Source organism: Aedes aegypti, chromosome 2, assembly GCF_002204515.2.
Source record: "Aedes aegypti strain LVP_AGWG chromosome 2, AaegL5.0 Primary Assembly, whole genome shotgun sequence".
Classification (NCBI taxonomy): domain Eukaryota; kingdom Metazoa; phylum Arthropoda; class Insecta; order Diptera; family Culicidae; genus Aedes; species Aedes aegypti.
The window spans coordinates 402,839,309-402,857,042 of record NC_035108.1 but is presented as its reverse complement, the minus strand read 5'-3'; the positions used below and the strand labels follow the sequence as shown (position 1 = coordinate 402,857,042).

General features: G+C 38.1%; 5 protein-coding genes across 15 annotated transcripts in view; 4 read left to right on the top strand and 1 right to left on the bottom strand.

Annotated features, from left to right (window-relative positions):
• LOC5580035 (tyrosine-protein phosphatase non-receptor type 21) overlaps positions 1-2,674 on the top strand; it is a 91,322-nt gene extending 88,648 nt beyond the window's left edge. For all 11 annotated transcript variants that reach the window (XM_021847200.1, XM_021847199.1, XM_021847197.1 and 8 more), the window contains 2 exons: positions 1,702-1,865; positions 1,948-2,674. In XM_021847200.1, the coding sequence (XP_021702892.1) occupies positions 1,702-1,865; positions 1,948-2,076 (293 nt within the window). In that variant the 3' untranslated portion in view covers positions 2,077-2,674. The remainder of the gene's footprint in view (positions 1-1,701; positions 1,866-1,947) is intronic.
• A 184-nt stretch (positions 2,675-2,858) lies between these two features.
• Positions 2,859-3,340, top strand: LOC5580039. Its single transcript, XM_001660639.2, has 2 exons — positions 2,859-3,141; positions 3,205-3,340. The coding sequence occupies exons 1-2, from the start codon at positions 2,911-2,913 to the stop codon at positions 3,223-3,225; spliced, it is 252 nt and encodes an 83-aa protein (XP_001660689.2). The 5' UTR covers positions 2,859-2,910; the 3' UTR covers positions 3,226-3,340.
• Positions 3,341-13,116: 9,776 nt separating this feature from the next.
• Positions 13,117-13,969, bottom strand: LOC5580038 (30 kDa salivary gland allergen Aed a 3-like). The gene is made up of 2 exons (XM_001660640.2): positions 13,450-13,969; positions 13,117-13,382 (listed from the first exon to the last, which is right to left on the bottom strand). Exons 1-2 carry the CDS (start codon positions 13,912-13,914, stop codon positions 13,188-13,190), a joined length of 660 nt encoding a protein of 219 aa, XP_001660690.2. The 5' UTR covers positions 13,915-13,969; the 3' UTR covers positions 13,117-13,187.
• Positions 13,970-14,203: 234 nt separating this feature from the next.
• LOC5580040 (30 kDa salivary gland allergen Aed a 3) lies at positions 14,204-15,141 on the top strand. Its single transcript, XM_001660641.2, has 2 exons — positions 14,204-14,808; positions 14,879-15,141. The coding sequence occupies exons 1-2, from the start codon at positions 14,242-14,244 to the stop codon at positions 15,071-15,073; spliced, it is 762 nt and encodes a 253-aa protein (XP_001660691.2). The 5' UTR covers positions 14,204-14,241; the 3' UTR covers positions 15,074-15,141.
• Positions 15,142-16,065: 924 nt separating this feature from the next.
• On the top strand, positions 16,066-16,581 carry LOC110675222. The gene has a single exon (XM_021839646.1). It carries the CDS (start codon positions 16,066-16,068, stop codon positions 16,579-16,581), a length of 516 nt encoding a protein of 171 aa, XP_021695338.1.
• The last annotated feature ends 1,153 nt before the right edge of the window (positions 16,582-17,734 follow it).

Sequence of the window (17,734 nt, the reverse complement as noted above, 5' to 3'; positions counted from 1 at the left end):
CAGTATTGAATAACAACTCCCCAAAGTTTCAGATCGATCGGTGTATATTTCGATTTTTCACAGCATGTGACCTGGAGAGATGTCAGCTGAAATTGACCCTTTTGAGTTTTTCAAATTTCGTGAAAGTTGTTCCACATAAATTGCAGTTTCTGTACTAAATCATCACCAAATCTTTCTCAACCGGTCTCATTCGAAAGAATATACCTTAGGCTTTGTTTTGAAGATATTTCAAACCATATTTGACATGTTTACCATTTGAGAATGCCAAGAAGTGTATAACATGGAGCTCCTTCAAAAATAAGGCATTTTTTCAAAGGTAGTGCAAGTTATCTGGGAAACGCTCTAAAATGATCATTTACCCCTCAATGAGTGGCAAATGTTCCATAGTATTCGATGTACTATGGCTTCACTTGCGCTTTTTTGCGCCAAGATAAGAAACAATATTTTTTAGTTACACTGCGAATCAGCCCATAAGACCATCAAACTTGTTATGAATATCGCATTTTTTACCTTTATAAGCTCCCGAATAGATTCAAAAACCACCTCGAGCTTGCGTAAGATATTTAACTTCAAATTGGCATCGAAATAATGACGTTTCATTCGATTTTGATCTGAATACGGATTTCATTGATTGAATTAAAAAAATGAGCTATTTTAAACTAATTCTGTCAAATGTACTGGATTTTCTGTTTCAGCGACTATTTCTATCAAATTACGTCTAAAAATCATGTTTTGACAAATAATTAGCATTTTTGAACGTTTTGAGTGATAATTGTACTTTTGGCCAGCATTTGTATGGGATGCGGACACTGTGCATCGGTGACCTCATCCAAATGTCTACACTGGAGAGTCGCTTTAGCAGTAAGGGATCTTACATCAACCTCGTCGCCAAGTACTTCTTGTGCCGGTTGCTTATAGACTGCACCCATTTGCTTGGCGTCCTTCTTTTTGAAGACTAGGGTCATTTCACCAATCCTAGTCCGCCTTATGCTCCGCACATTTGCGCCCAAAGGCGATAACTTCTCCGTGCTTCGCATCGCGTATTTCGCTTCCTCCGTTTTGATAACGAGGGCCTCACCTAAATTTCTACGTTTCGCTGTTTTCGGTTTAGCATTCTCCTTGGGCTCCGTTTCCGATTTCTTCTGTTGTTTCTTATTTGCAACTCGTATCCACGAGTTGCTGTTGCTTTGCGCCCGTGTTTCCCAAAACTGTAGATTATTATAAGCTAGTTGGCACGTTGAGATGCCTTAATGCTTATCGTGAATAGGTTGGTATATTTTAGAAACGGGGTTCGTAGATTACACCTTAAATGAAAGCCCTACAAGTTGCCCTACAAAACCTCATATTTACTTTTTCCAGCAATTTCGGTTGTAAAGAGAAAATGATTTGGAAGTCATTAGAATTTTAATGAGAAGCAAGTTTTTCTCATAATAAATCTTTGAGCTGTTTAGTGGAATACCTATAAGTAGATGAAATTATTAGGGCTTGCTCAACTTCATTCTGAAATAAAATTTGAAATTTTGCGAAATAAATTCATATAGAAGAATAAACGCTAAAAAAATCAGTCCAACCGGAGAACATCGCTTTTCGACAATTGGCTCTTAACCATTAAAAGTATATAAATCTATAACTAATGAATATCACTTCTTAGAAAACATCCATTTGGAATTCATACTTAAACTATCTTTTTTCCCACAAAAGGCTTCCTTGAGGAACTGAACTCCGTTCGGCAGGCATCGGTAGGCGAGGTACCGCCATCGCACAACACCAACCCACCGGTTTTGATTCACTGCAACGAAGGTGGTGGCCGGACGGGCGTAACCCTGGTAGCTGACCTTCTAATGTACACCCTTGATCACAATCAGGTAAGTTTCGGGCATGATTTTTTCTGCAATGCAATGTGGCCCTAATTCGAGCCATCGAAATATGTTTCCCACCTCCAAATAGGATCTGGACATCCCACGGTTGATCGGTCAGATACGCCAACAGCGGGACAACATCATACCATCGCTAGCACAATACAAATTCATTCACGCCCTACTGATTCACTATCTGAAACAGACGCGGCTCATTTAGGGCTCTACTCCTGTGAAGGTGAAGTTGAAGGCAAAAGTGAACACATAGAATCGTTATTTATTTCTTCTCACCCTTCACGCCAATCCAAGTATTTTTACTGTTTAGTACATTTTCGTTTCATTTTGGATAGACTAGATATTTTATGTTTTATTTTATCGTCTGGTATTATTGCAAAGTAAAAAGTATTTTTCTAGCTAATATTTTTTTATCAAACGACTTCTGGTCTAGTAAGGACCAACAAGATAAATACGATAGAGAATGAGCTTGTGCCTTAAAATTTTCCCTGGTTTTGGGGTTTGTAAAATCCGATACGTATGGCAGTCAAAATCTTTTGTACATAGAACGATGACAATAGTACGCCATTTTTACGTGAACATTAATAAACAAGAAAGTGTTACAATTACAACAAGAGAGTATTTTAATAAATAATTATACTATTATTGTAAAACAAATCTAGTACTAACAAATTTTGGATATAAGTAGGTTTAAATGTATAAAAACAAACTTTTGAAAAGAACACAAAGATGGCTCAATTTATATCGAAACGAAGCAAGCGTCCAATAAAGCTTCCTAACTGGAAGAATCTACTGAAACTAGAGACATGAGTTTGATTTGTGATCCGAAAGGCCAGTATACTACAATTCCATCAAGATGCAATGATTTGTAATGTATGCAGCATCTGCTGCCTAAGCTGTGCACACTTTGTTCTTGGGTTTGTTGTATATCATCGAGACGAATCACGTTTTTGCTGTGATAAAAGTGATATAAAAGACAGCTAATGCTCGTAGCAAACTATGCATACAGTTCCGAATCAAACCTAACGCAGTTGTAAAGATGAAATCTATTTTTGCTTTCGCTTCGATTGCGATGCTTCTCATGATCTGCACTATCGTAGTGTCATTTCCAGTCCCGCAAAACGCAACCGAAGGAGGAAATGGTGGAATGCCTGATATTTCGAAGATGAATGTGAACCTTGGCGATTTGGCAGATCCCAGCAAGATGAAGGCAGCCGTCGATGACGTCGTCAAGAAAATTCAATCTGGAATTTCGCAAGGAATGCAGTCGGTTGGTGTTCATTAGAATTGGGGGGAAAATAGGAAAAACTTTGAATTTTTACTTCTTTTTCAGATGCCCAAGTTTCCGCAATAGAAGCACTTTTGAAGTAGCTATGAACTGCAAGAAGGTGCAAACATCAATTTACAGTTGGTATAATACAATACAATTTTTTGGAATAAAAATAAGAAGTTAATCTGGCTCAAACTAATCGGTTTAACAGAAATGATGAGATTTACATGTTCGTCCTATAAGTTGTCTTTTGGTCTATTTTTGTAAGAACTCTTCTGGCTCAATTGTTTCTTTCAAGATATTCGAAGAGCTGATCATTCGATTTATTACAGCGCTGACCCGATTTTGTCAGCTTTTGGATCCGATTTTGTCAGGATATTTAGAATATAATATTTTTCGTCATGTTTTACCTTTTTTATATGGAAACTGATCCCATATGATAATATTGGGAAGGAAGCGTCCATAAATGACGTCACGCAAAATTATGGCTTTAAAATCTCCACACCCACTCCATATAAGAGACTTCAAAAATCGTTTCGCTGAAGTTCCTCTTTTCTTAAGACCCAAACGCAATGACAGCGGAACGGCAACGGAAAACGGAACCGATTTGCCAGCATGCTTGTCGACTCAGTGTTGGTTTCCTTTCATTCGTTGACAGCTTTATCGAGATGGTATGATTCACGATGGCGAATCGGTTCCGCCTTCCGTTGCTGTTCCGCTATCATTGCGTTTGGGCATTTAAGATGTGATGTATGTTATGAACAACCCCTCGTCTGAAAAAGTTTTAGAACCGTATTTTAGGAACACCAGCTAGGTTTTAAATACCTTACTGAATATAATATATGCACAAAATTTCAAACAATTTGAAAATAGTTTTTGTACTTGTGCTAGATATGCTCCATGGTAAGATTCTTGGTATGAAAATTACAAATAAATTGTTTGGCAAGTAAGAAACCCTTATTCACCTCCTCCTAACATAAACCCTTATGTAACTAATGGGGCCGTTCAATATATCAAACATTTTAAATTTGTCTATTTCTTATTTTTTTAATTTAGTATTTCTTATTTTTTAATTTAGTAGGTAGGGGTAACCCTTCCTAATTTGTTTATTTATTTATTTATTTATTTATTTATTTCATGTCGTCAATCAGAAGTAGACCATTTTGTTACAATTTTACACTTAATATTATATAGTTTGAAAACGTTATTTTCTTAATCTAGTTCGAATTTTGATATGACATAAATTTTTGTTTTAGTTCCGATTTCGTCATAGTAAAGTCAATGGTTTCGCAATATTTATTGTAAACAGACATTATTTCATTTAAAGGCTCAAATTTGGCATAATTTGTGCGGTGATGGTTTGTATAAAAAATACTACGACTTCGCAGTTGTCTTGAAGGAGCATAAAAATTTAATTTTGATAAAAGTGTCATCAAGTCAGTACGATGCGAAACTATATCGTTTACGAACGAGACCATTGCAAATTCGCGACGTTTCTTCAATGTTTGAATATTAATGAGCATGCATCGTGCTTCATAAGATGGTAGAGGTAACCTTGTCCAACCTAATTTTCGAAGTGCGAACAACAGAAATTGTTTTTGAACTGATTCTATACGATTTTCATGGGTTGATGAAAATGGTGACCAAACTATGCTACAGTATTCTAAAATTGAACGCACATAGGTTATGTATAATGTTTTTATAGTGTATGGATCGTGAAAATTATAGCTAAATCGTTTTATAAATGCTAACATCTTGTTTGCCTTGTTGATAATTGTATTATAGTGATCTATAAAAGTAACTTTGGAATCTAAAATCACTCCTAAATCTCTTATTCTTACGCATTTTTCTACTAGTTGATTCCCTAGGTAGACTGTTGTGTTAGGTATACTACGCTTTCTGCTAAAGGATATTGAATTACATTTTTTCACGTTCAATTGAAGAAGGCTTTTATTGCACCATTTGTAAAACATATCAATTTCATTTTGAAAAGTATGTATATCTTCATCGTATACTATTTCAAGAAACAGTTTCATGTCATCAGCATATATGAGAGCTTTCACTTTTTTCAGAATGAAGGAAATGTCGTTAACGTATAAAATTAAGAATAATGGCCCTAAATGAGACCCTTGAGGAACTCCCGATGTAACTTTAATTGGAATAGATTTTACTCCTTTGTATCTAACTATTTGTTGGCGATTAGTAAGATAAGACTCTACCCATTTAAGAAGGTTGAAATCCAATTTTTTCTAACTTAAAAAGCAACATTAGTATGTCAATGCGATCGAAAGCTTTACTGAAATCTGTATAGAGAGCTTCCACGTGATTACCATTATCCATGGCAGTCAAAGAATAATGAATGAACTCCAGCAAGTTTGTGCATGTTGAGCGTCCCTTAAAAAACCATGCTGAGTATGAGTTATTCTGTTTTTAACCATATCGAATAAAATTTTATTTATTATTGCCTCGAAAATCTTTGGAATACAAGAGATAATGGCTATCCCACGATAATTACGTATGTCGGATTTTTTGCCACTTTTAAAGATCGGCACTAAAAATGAGCTTTTCCATGTTTCAGGGAAACTACCTGATTGCAGAGACATATTGTAGAGCCAAAATAGCGGAGATGCAAGTTCGATTGATAACATTTTCAAAAATACAGGTGGAATCCCGTCAGGTCCAGCACCTTTGGAGACATCTAGACTTTTTAGTGCATCTACAATATCATGTACTTTGATTTGATTGACGCAAATGTCATTTGGGATTTCCGGAAGAAATGAGAAATATTCACGATCTCGATTATTTTCCGAATAAGTAGTGTAAACGTCTCGAAAAAATGTTGCAAACAGATTGCAGCTTTCTTCAGGGTTCACACCAATTTTATCATCAAGGTGCATTTCAGATGGAAAGTTGTTAGATTTGGTTTTTGTTTTAACGTAATTAAAGAAATTTTTAGGACATGATTTCAATTCACGCTCAGTTCGTTCATTATACTCTTCAAATGCGGTATCAATGGCAAGATTTAATTGATCGCAAATATTTAAATAGGTAATTAAATTTGCATCATTTTTACATTTTTTGTATATTTTATGTGCCTTTTGCTTACGATTCTTTAAATTTTTGATTTCTCTACTAAACCATATAGGATACTTTGAGTTATGATTCCTTCTTCTTTTTATTAAGGGTATATCGTCGTGTATTATGACGTTTAAAATTTTGTAAAACATTTTAACGGCAGATTCAACATTTTCTTCGTTTCTTAACACATTTTGCCAACTTACTTGATTGATTTTCTGTCTTATATTGTCATAATTTGCTGAACGATAATCATGAACTTCTTCAAAGTCGCAATCTTTAGGTCTGTTATTTCCATGCACGAATAAAGAAAACTCAATAGCTGTATGAAAAAGTTCGTTTTTCCATAAGGGAGTCAATGATTCTACCACACAGAAATCTTCATCAGTATTGGTAAAGTAAATCAGTATTGGTTTAAAGGCTATATTGTTTGTTAAGTTGCCTATATATCAATATTTACACGTAAAAAGTTGATAAAAAGAAACAAAAGTTAAATGTCCCGATTTTGTCAGGTTCCCGATTTTGTCAGTCTAAAATTCATCGAGGGGCTGACAAAATCGGGTCCTTACTGTATTATCATTATTTGGTTCATGTTCTGTAACGCAAGGGAGGGATTTGAGAGCTTTTCTAAAGCCCAAGCCTAATAGTTCGTTTTTGCGTGTCATCGGAGTGATTTTCGGGCCTATTCATAAATTTCATAACGCTGAAGGGGGTGAGTGGGTGTCCTCAAGACATTACAGTTCATACAAAATTAGTAAAACATTCTTGCAAAAAGCATTACGAAGGAGTGGGAGGGTGTCAAAAATGGCAATTTTCAGCGTTATGAAATTTGTGAACAAACCCTTCTATCCCAGTTATTACGTAAAGAGGTCGAGATTGTAACTTTAGTCATAATGGATTACTAACTGGTGAGCTCGTTTCATGCTTGTGATAACACAATTATGTATCATGGTAATATTTAATCGTTAAACAAACTATGGATGGTTCGCCAGTATAAGTTTCGGCATAAGCCCTTATTCCTGTTTTATAAAAAAAAATGAGATACACGTAACTATTATTTTATTTATTCGTCGAAATTCCTAAAAATAACCTCTGAACAATTGGACATTGAAAATGGCGTCGACAACAGATAAATTGAGGCTACATGAATCGCATCACTTATTAAGGTGAATCGTGATCATGCAGCTTTGGAACCCTCTCACTAACAATTCCCTCCTGTGAAAACCATGGAGAAGCAGAAGTGATCTCGGTCTCTAATAGCAATGGACATCACACTAACATTCCCCTTCTCGATACTACGAATTGTATGCTTATGCTTATGGTAACATCGAAGATAAGCGGACTCGCTCTAACAATTATCATCAAAACATTGCAGAAGCAAATCTAGAGTTTTAGTGAACCGATGAAAGTTATATATAATTACAGTGGTACAATTTTTACATCAATATATAAAATGGTACTTGAGATTTTCTTCTTAAAATTGATAGGGTGATTATAATGACGTCACCTGCTGCCTTGATAGGATTAGTTTGTCCTCATTTAACTTTGTCAAGAAAGAACGGTATTATGGTGAATCTGGTCGAGAGATTTTGGTTTTGTGAGTTGATCGCTAAGATACGTTTCATTATCATCCACATAACAGCTCCAACTAATTGAACACCAACATAAAAACAGTTTCCAGATCAAATTACTCTCTTTGTGGTGATGTTTTAGTTTTACAAAAGCTAAAAGCTCATGCTATAACCAAAATTATTAAAACCATCAAGCTACGTTGAAAGCAATATTACTTACACGAATGTTATTTGGAATTAACAGCTGATGAGCTAATCACGCTAATGATAACATATATACATATAGACTCCTATTCATATAATCATATTAAACAGATTTCTAAAATACACAAAGCTTTGCTTCTATTTTATTGTCGCCATTATCTAAAAACAATCTTTGGACAGTTCCAAATAAAAAGTGTCGGCGTACTGATAAATAATTTTTAAAACTGAGGTTACATGAGTCGCATCACCTGCCAATGTGGATTCACATCATGTAGCTTCTGAGCCTTCCCACTTACAAAACTCATCCGTATGAACAAAAAACTTATTCACATAAGTATCATTCGGGTTCGGTTTAGAGTTCGCGCAGTAAAGTGATCAAATAATATCGCCAATCGATTTCTATCTTATTCACGGATCGCCTCACGAACCAGTATTTCCGCTAAAATACTCTTATTGTGGCAATTGTAGAGATGCAGAGGTGTTCTCGGTTGCAGATTATCAGAAAGTCGTCACTTTTTTGTTTCTTTGTAGACACAAATAATCACCTTTTTTTGATAAATTTCAGGAGAAATTTCATAATTTCCTCCAGGAAATTTTTCAGCATTGTAATTTTTAGACCTCCAGTAACTCCACTAGTATTATCCAGAAAAGTTCCTTAGGTTTCCTCCAGACATTCTTCTGCTGATTTTTCTAGGAAATCTTTCAAATATTCCTACACGAGTTCTGTCAGGGAGTGCCACCTAGGTTTATGCCAGGGTTTGTGCAGATTTTTTAACTATAAATCATACAAGAACTAAACCTTTAACCAAGCAGGAATGCATAACTAGCACCTATCAATAGCTTAACAGTTTCAGGGATTTTATCATAACTAAACATTGTTCAGTGATTCCAGAATTTTGGCATTATTGTGTCATTGAAAATATTGTTTTTAATCCCTGTGAAGTATTTGTTAGCCATAAAGGGCTGCTTGAGATATTGATCATCATGTATTATTTGGATATTGCAATATCAATCATCATATTGGTATTCGTGGGAAATATTTTAGGTTTTATTTTTGACATTTACTTCTTTTGCAGTGCTATTTTAATTTAGGTAGTATGTATTGGAAATTACCTGATATGGAATATTTTATTTTTATTTTTATTTTTTTGCAGTCCATCCTGCTCGGGCAGTTCATAGTAAGTAAGTTACTTACTTACTTCTTTGGCTTTACATCAATTATCTTGATATAGCCTCGCCAACAATAATTCGCCAATTCACTCGATTCATGGCCGCTTCTCTCCATCCTCGACTGAGACATGACAAAATGTAGGGAAAGTAACACATTCTTCCGTGGCACCTTAAGGTGAAACATGTTGGAATCCAAACATGGCTGTCACAATATGCGACTTGTGCCCCTACTCGCGATTTCAAAGGAACTAGGGCAATTCGCCTAATGTTGAACGGCTAAAAACCTCACCTATTGTTGAACAGTCCGTGTATTCCTTATGGCGTGTTCAACAATTAGCGAGCATTTTTTCGTTCAACAATTGGCGAATTACCCTAATATGCAGAAATAACGGATGCACGAAGTCGATCTTCTTATTTTGAAGTTTTTCTTTCCAAAGTTGTGCCTCCAAAGTTTCAGTACGTTCTAATGCCTGCAAGTATACTTACTTTCTGGTTTAAGTAAATCCTAAGGAGTTCGACTGATTACAATGGATAAATTTATTGAGAAACTAATTGACCCGACAAATCTTGTTTTGTGACGCCGTGCAAAGGCGGATAACTGAATAATATCAAAATGATAACAATTTTAATTATCGCTGTTATCAATTTGATATTCTGTTATCAATGATAACCGAATGATAACAACATTGGTTGTCATTATTGATAACAGGTTGATAACAAAATATGTTATCACACATCTTTCCCATAACATTTTTACAAAGTATGTGTTGATGAACAAAGATGACATTTCGTCATACAAAATTTCGTAAAATTATTTGAGGCGTAAGTTTAATCCAAAACACTCATTTCTCAAAATTTTTCAGTAATTTATGACCATAAAAAAAATGATGTTGTAAATTTAGTTATCAACTTGAACTCAGTGATAACGTAATTTACTATTGCTTTGTTATTCGACAAACAAATTTGAGTTCTCAATATTGTTATGTTGGCTGTTAATTCTGCCAAGATGATAACAAAATCAGTTATCAAATGATGATAACCAAATAACAAGATTTATTATCATTTTGCTATTCAACTTTGCTCAGGTAAGCTGTTCGATAACTCGAAACAAAATTTAACTAAAAAAGTGTTGATTTTCTTCCCCTTGTTTTTCATGCTTTTTCCGTGAAGTTACTTCATTTTTTGTACACACAAACACGTCGGAACACTCCAACAACCCAACTGTGAAAGTATCAGGTAAATCTCGTTTAAAGCCATTTCGTGACATACAAACACCTTTCCATTTTTATTTATATATACACTGAAACAAAATTACTAAGATTTTCCATAAATCATGACTAAGGACTCAGTCGAACTTTGACTTCATTTCCCAATTAATCATATTGGAAACGAAATCATAAATTTTATAAACGAGATCTATGATTTTTTTAACACTTCAGCCGTCGCGCTGTTGTATTTTGTACAACAGTGGTGAAAAAACCTCGCTTATTGTACACAGCATCGGCGTGGTGGTTCTTACGGTGGCAAACCGCGCGACGACTGAAGGGTTAAGAACCATTGTTTGAAATTATTTCCATATCAATCGCTACAATAACTACCCCGCTATTGAAGGTAAATCAGTAATGAACTTCTTCACCAAAAGCACAAGTAAAACTTACTAATTTTAATAATAATAGCCAAATCATAATTATTTCTTAAGACTTTATTTTTTTTGCCGCGGTGTGGACTCCAGTAATAATTGCTGCAAATACCAAAAAAATATCGATTAATTTATGAAGGATCTGAAGGAGACCCTGATGAAATCTCTAGATTTATTCCTGAAGAAATCATAATTGGTTTGTTTCAGTTTCAAGCACTATGGGCGAAAGTATTGCCAGGTGCAAGACTGACTGTAAACTCGGAACTAGTTATATATTTGTTTTATCAAAATCCTTAAAAAATCTCCGGTTTCCTGAGTTTGCTAGAATTACTAACAATTTTTATCGATTTCTTATGAAATGCTTTGTAGATTTATTACGATAAAATATTAAACAAATAAAAATTAGTTCTTATAAAATTAACAACATTTTGGGAAGGGCACTTAAGGATTCCTGGCAGATATTATTGATAGATTAATGGAACATTTTTGATGAGATCTTTACAGGAATCCTAACGAGAATCAAGGCGATAATTGAAAATTCTTTGAAAGATCACTAAAAGGTAGGTGATTTGTAAATTGATTGTAGAAAAGACCCTTGGCTGATTTTTTTCTGAATTCTTAGTAGACTCGACAATAAATTGCTGAATTAACAAAAATAAATAATTAACAAGAATAAATTGCTGTGCTGAATTAACAAAAAATCAAATTTCTTGGCAGATCTATTGGAATTTCGGGCAGATTGATAAATATTCAGTTCGAAGGTTTCGGGAGTTACCGATGGTACTGATTCTTGGTGAAGCTTTTTCATAGTAATACATAGTTGATATTTTTTTGTGAAAATCTTAGGAAAAAAATCTTAATTCTAGAAAATTGGTTGAATTCATGGAGATTCGCTAAATGAACTTCTAAAAAAATCTTTAAAATAATAATTGAAAATTTGGGAAAATAGGTAAATTGTTCTGAATAATGTCTGATGAAATTCTTGGAGACAATCATGAAAACTTAAAAGTAATGTCTTTGAAGAATTATTGGAGTGACTCCGAGAAAACCTGTAGATTCTCTGATTGAAATGCTGTGAAAATAAATGAAATAACTCCAAAAGAAACATTTGGTTAAACATCTTGGAGAATCACTCGAAGTAGCCTAGGATGAATGTTTGTAGAGCTTATCGATAAACTTGAGCTTGATTGCCGCCCGTGGTTGCTAATCCAGTATCGCCAGATCAGCTCACAATGCTTGGATTATCTATTTTTAGGCAACAATGGCGCCTGCCACGTCGGAATGCTGACCAATGAGGGAAAGGGGTAGGAATGTATGTTGTATTTATAACTGACCGACAGTAGACTGGATATACTCCTGCATCTACGTCAGTTCATGCGAGAAGGTGTAGGGGTGGTTATTGCATGGCAGAAAGATATGCTTGTTGGTCAGCAGATTGACTTTGTATCAGTAGGCGAATTCCGGCGCGTATTTTCTTCGAAGAAAAGAAAATTTTCTTGCTGGTGCGTAATGGAAGAAAATTTCTTCTCTTCGAAGATATTGTTCGCCGGAATTCACCTACAGGTGTAAGGAGAGGCGTATACTATAATGATGGAAGAGTGGAAGCGTGAGAAAATGTTTTTTTTTCGTCTCTGGTTCTGGCAAATGCTATGAACAAATGATCCACTGTGATAGATTAAACGTGAAAGACAGATGCAAGTGAAAGACACAACTACACAGTACGAGGAAAGGGACGGGCCTGGGATTGAACCCATGATTTTCTGCTTCTGAAGCGAAAGGAGTAGCCAATAGACCCCGTCTGATGGTAGAGCTTATCGACAAACTATTTAAAAACTGAGGAACTATAATTTCATAGGTTTTTTTGGCATACTGTTTGTGTCACACTTGCATCTGGATATTATGGGTTTACTTCTTGGAAACAAGAGCCATTTATGTACTACCTCTTTAATGAATTCCTGAAAATGACCAGAAGAAGACCCTGAAGGGATTCCTGAAAATTTTCTGCTAGAATCGCTACTGAAATTACTAAACTGAACTGCTGGCAGGATCCCAGAGTAAATATCAGAAGGGATTCTTTAAGAAGCCCTGGGTGAGATCCTAAAAGAACTCATTAAGCAATCTGTTCTAAAAAAAATCAGATTTTTTCCTCTACATGGCAATTTTTATTATCTTCAATCTTAATTGATGTAAATCTGAAATAATGATTAAGGTACATATCTCATCAATTTTAGCTCACGAAGTTTGGATAACTCTTGAAATGATAAAAGTCAACTGATTTAACTTAATTTTGGGGTTTGATAGATAATTCAACGTAGGTATGTGATTTGATTATTTTATTGGATATTTTAATATATAGCAAAATTATCATTATTTATTACTCATACCGCTCATGATCTATTGGAAGCAACGCAAGACGCGATCTTGGAACTCATTTTCGCGATTTTATCCTGCACTGTGCTTCGATCTTGAGAACATTGATAAGCGTTGCTGTCCTTCTTGGCGGTACATTCCTTGAACCCTTTAACGTCCTCTTCAATGGCCTTTTTCGCGTCGCCAACCATCGATTTGAAACATTTTGCAATCTGTAATTTGGGAAAATTTATGTGCGTTATGCTCATGTTATACGCCGTATATGACCAGAACACAAACCTTCGAGAAGTCACCGGCCGATCCGATTACGTCCACTATTGGGTTACGTAGATATCTCTGTATGTCAGCGGCGAGCTCGGACCGCTCGTGACCGTCCTCCACGTTGTCCACTTTGATCTGATCCAGTTGCTCTATCACTTTGTTGTACGTTTCTCGGGGATCGTTTTTGGGTTCACCCTTCTCTTTATCGGACTTTTCAGATCCTTCGCCATCCTTACTTTCACCATCGTCTTCCTTTTTGGCCGTATCGTCATCTCCCTTTTCTTCGACGTCGTCTGTCTTAGAAGCATCGTCGGCGTTTGGCTCTTCGGATGCTCCCTTTTTTTCGTCGCTTCCGGTGGTTTCGCCGGTCGTTTCCTGAGTTTGTGGTTCCTCACTGGTACCACCATCGTCTTCGGGAGTTGGCCTCGTGAGCATTAAGTTCACTAGGCTCAAAGCCATCAATAATGTTAACAAATATTTCATAATGTAGCGAACACCTAAGTCTGGACTAGATTAAAATTCTATCAATGATTTCTGAGTTCATATCCCTTATAAATATCGGGAATTCTCGACTGTAGCCTCACACTACAGTTGATCAAATACATTGTATGCGATTTCATTACACACCATGCTTGATCAACACTATAGACCAAGATTGACAAATATTTGTCGCAGCCACGAGCCGATTGCTCATCAATTGTTGAATCAGCAGCTGTACAAACTAGAGTTGATGCTTCAGCAGATGAAATCTATTCATATAAATAATGATGCTATTGCACCAGGGATGTCATACCGAGCCCCTAGGAGAAAATGAAACCCTTGGTTAAATTATTCTTGCTATTCTGTCTGGTAGGCATTGTGCTTTCCAGGCCCATGCCCGAAGATGAAGAACCAGTAGCGGAGGGAGGTGACGAAGAAACGACCGATGATGCTGGAGGTGATGGCGGCGAAGAAGAAAATGAAGGTGAAGAGCATGCTGGAGATGAGGATGCTGGCGGTGAAGATACTGGCAAAGAGGAGAATACAGGACATGAGGATGCTGGTGAGGAAGATGCTGGTGAGGAAGATGCTGGCGAAGAAGATGCTGAAAAAGAGGAAGGAGAAAAGGAAGACGCCGGAGATGATGCCGGAAGTGATGATGGGGAAGAGGATAGTACAGGAGGTGACGAAGGAGAAGCTAACGCTGAAGACAGTAAAGGTAGTGAAAAGAACGATCCGGCCGATACATATAGACAGGTGGTTGCATTACTCGACAAGGATACCAAGGTGGATCACATCCAGAGTGAGTACCTTCGATCAGCACTGAACAACGATTTACAATCAGAAGTGAGAGTTCCGGTGGTGGAAGCTATCGGGAGGATTGGAGACTATTCCAAGGTTTGTGATCATTTTTCATTCCTCATTGCACAAATTTGTAAAGCTTCATTTATTTATTTTTCCCTCGCAGATTCAAGGATGCTTCAAATCGATGGGTAAAGATGTAAAGAAAGTTATCAGCGAAGAGGAGAAGAAATTTAAGAGCTGCATGAGTAAGAAGAAAAGCGAGTATCAGTGCTCGGAGGACAGTTTTGCGGCTGCCAAGAGCAAACTTTCGCCAATAACCTCTAAGATTAAATCCTGTGTTTCATCCAAAGGACGTTAATGTTATCATAGTAAGCCATGAATTTCGATTTGAATAAATCCTCATTCTGTCTGTAACGTTAATCATAATCAGACGTGTTTTATTTTGATTTAAGAACCTTTAGGTTATTGGCCCAGCCGATTGGTTACCTTAGTAACGACCAAACAAGTGTGAACATTTTTCACTGGAGGTTTCCGATCTCAAGATTTCTTTGCGTTCCTGAATCAAGATGTCTCAAGCCAACGAAAACCAATCCGGTTCCGGATTTGGAATCCGAAGACCTACCGGAGATGGCAACGGAGGACTTGCCGGAGTTGGAGGCGGAAGACTACTCGGAAGCGGAGGTGTTGACGCTGCCCGTTATGGAAAGGCTTCGTGGGCGAGAAAACTACTCTTCATGGGCATTTTCGACCAAAATGCTACTGATCCGTGAGGGAACGTGGGACGCCCTAAATGCACCGGAAGAAGGTGATCCGGAGAACGCGCTGTCTCTGAGGGCACTAGCTACGATTTGCCTCAGCATCGAGCCGATCAACTATAGCTTGGTGCAATCGGCGAACACAACGAAGCAAGCATGGGACAACCTCAAAAACGCTTTCCAGGATGACGGGATGACACGGCGGATCGGATTGCTGCGTAAGTTGACCAGTATTCGGTTAGGGGATTATTCCACCGTCGAAGCGTACGTCAACGAAATGATGTGCACTAGTCATAAGCTGAGCGAAGCGGGATTCAATGTCGACGACGAGTGGTTGGCCAGTTTGCTGCTAATGGGACTCCCCGAGGTGTACGAACCAATGATAATGGGCCTCGAGGCGTCTGGAAGGAAAATTATGGTGGACGCTGTGAATGCCAAGATACTGCAAGACGTTAAGGATTCCGGCGGTTCAAGCTCGAGCGGACAAGATGGTGCGTTTTATTCCCAGCGAAAAGGATCGAAGTCGTCGTCCAACAAGGCCGGTGTGAAGTGCTATCGATGCAAGCGATTGGGGCACTACGCTGCGGAGTGTCCGATGAAGAATGAGAAGAAGAAGCCCAAATCCGATACGCATGCTGCGTTTACAGTTAGCGAGTCGTCCAACAAGCGCGAGGTGAGTTGGATTTTTGATTCTGGGGCTACCTCGCACATGTGCAACGGTGAAGTCGCATTGGACGGTGCGAAAGATGTTCAGCAGCAAAGTAGCGTGGCGAATAATGCTGTTTCGAAGGTAGAAGCTGTTGGTAACGTGAAGCTCAAAGCGGATATCGGGGATGGCACGTGCAATGTTTCTTTGTCCAAAGTGCAGAGCATCCCTGATCTGGCGATCAATTTGATATCCGTGAGTAAAATTTGCAGCAACGATTACACAGTGACGTTCTCGAAGGATGCATGTGAGGTGCGATCGGCTTCCAACGAGCTGGTGGCCATTGGACGAGCGAGTGGCGGTCTCTACAAATTGTGTGTAGCCGACGAACAAGTTACGTGCACGGCCAAGGAAGAATTCGATATGGAATTGTGGCACCGTCGAAGAGAGCAAACCGTACGATAGTCGAGCGGGCACGATGCCTGCTGTTCGATGCCAATTTGGAGAATGGTTTTTAGGCGGAAGCTGTTTCAACTGCTGTGTTCCTGATCAACCAATCACCGACAAAAGGTTTGCGAGTGACTCCGGAGGAACGATTCAGCAGTAAGCGGCCGGACTTATCGGAGCTACGTGTGTTTGGCGCAAAAACGATGTGCCAAGTGGCCAAAGCGAAGCGATTGAAGTGGGATCCAAAATCCAAACCTGGCATCTTTGTTGGGTATTCCGAACGTTCGAAGGGGCTTCGAGTGTTCAACCCAAGAACTGGCAAAGTGTTCGTGTCCCGGGACGTTGTTTTCCTGAGCGAAGCTAGCGGAAATGCTATGAAATTTGAGCCCGTACCTGAAACGAAAATGGAGTTTGTGAGTGACGAAATTGTTGAAGGTAATGAAGAAGCCGTATCGCGTACGATCTCGGCCGGGGCCGACAATTCAGAGCCGGAAGTCCCGCTGGTGGAGGACGATTTGGAGAACGAGACGGATTACGATAGTGCGAATGATGCCATTGAGACGATTCGCACGATTTCGCAACAAGAGGATCAGCAATATGCTGTAAGACGCAGCGGGCGGGAGCGCTGTACCCCAGGCAAGTATCTTAATTTCGATATGACGTATAGTGTACTCCCTGAAACGTTTGTTGCGTACCAGGTGATCGACGAGCATGAGCGAGCAACCGAACCACAATCGGTCCGTGAGGCCATGGAAGACGACGATCGTGGGCTGTGGCGCAGAAATGCAGGCGTTAAAAGCGAATAAGACATGGAACTTGACCGAGCTACCACCGGGAAGAAAGGCTCTGAGGTGTAAATGGGTCTTCAAGCGGAAGCTCAACCCGGACGGATCAATCGAAAGGTACAAGTCAAGGCTAGTTATTAAAGATTTCTCGCTAGTCAAGGGAGTTGATTTCAACGAAACCTACACGCCGGTGGTGAGGTACGCGAGCATCCGTTTCTTGTTAGCCTTGGCGGCACAACAAAACATGCACATTAAAGTGGTTCAAAAAATCGTTTTTGCTCCACACCGCTCATTCGATTTTAGACCAAATTCTGAGTGTCCTCCCAAAATTTGAGCTCATTTGGATGAAAGCTGAGACTGCACAAGCCTTTTAAAGTTTGTATGGG

Coding starts and splice junctions, on each gene's coding strand:
- LOC110675222 (XM_021839646.1), top strand. CDS start 16,066: ATGAAGAATGAGAAGAAGAAGCCCAAATCCGATACGCATGCTGCGTTT.
- LOC5580038 (XM_001660640.2), bottom strand. CDS start 13,914: ATGAAATATTTGTTAACATTATTGATGGCTTTGAGCCTAGTGAACTTA. Junction 13,383..13,449: donor CGGCCGGTGACTTCTCGAAG/GTTTGTGTTCTG, acceptor CCCAAATTACAG/ATTGCAAAATGTTTCAAATC.
- LOC5580040 (XM_001660641.2), top strand. CDS start 14,242: ATGAAACCCTTGGTTAAATTATTCTTGCTATTCTGTCTGGTAGGCATT. Junction 14,809..14,878: donor GGATTGGAGACTATTCCAAG/GTTTGTGATCAT, acceptor TTTCCCTCGCAG/ATTCAAGGATGCTTCAAATC.
- LOC5580039 (XM_001660639.2), top strand. CDS start 2,911: ATGAAATCTATTTTTGCTTTCGCTTCGATTGCGATGCTTCTCATGATC. Junction 3,142..3,204: donor TTTCGCAAGGAATGCAGTCG/GTTGGTGTTCAT, acceptor CTTCTTTTTCAG/ATGCCCAAGTTTCCGCAATA.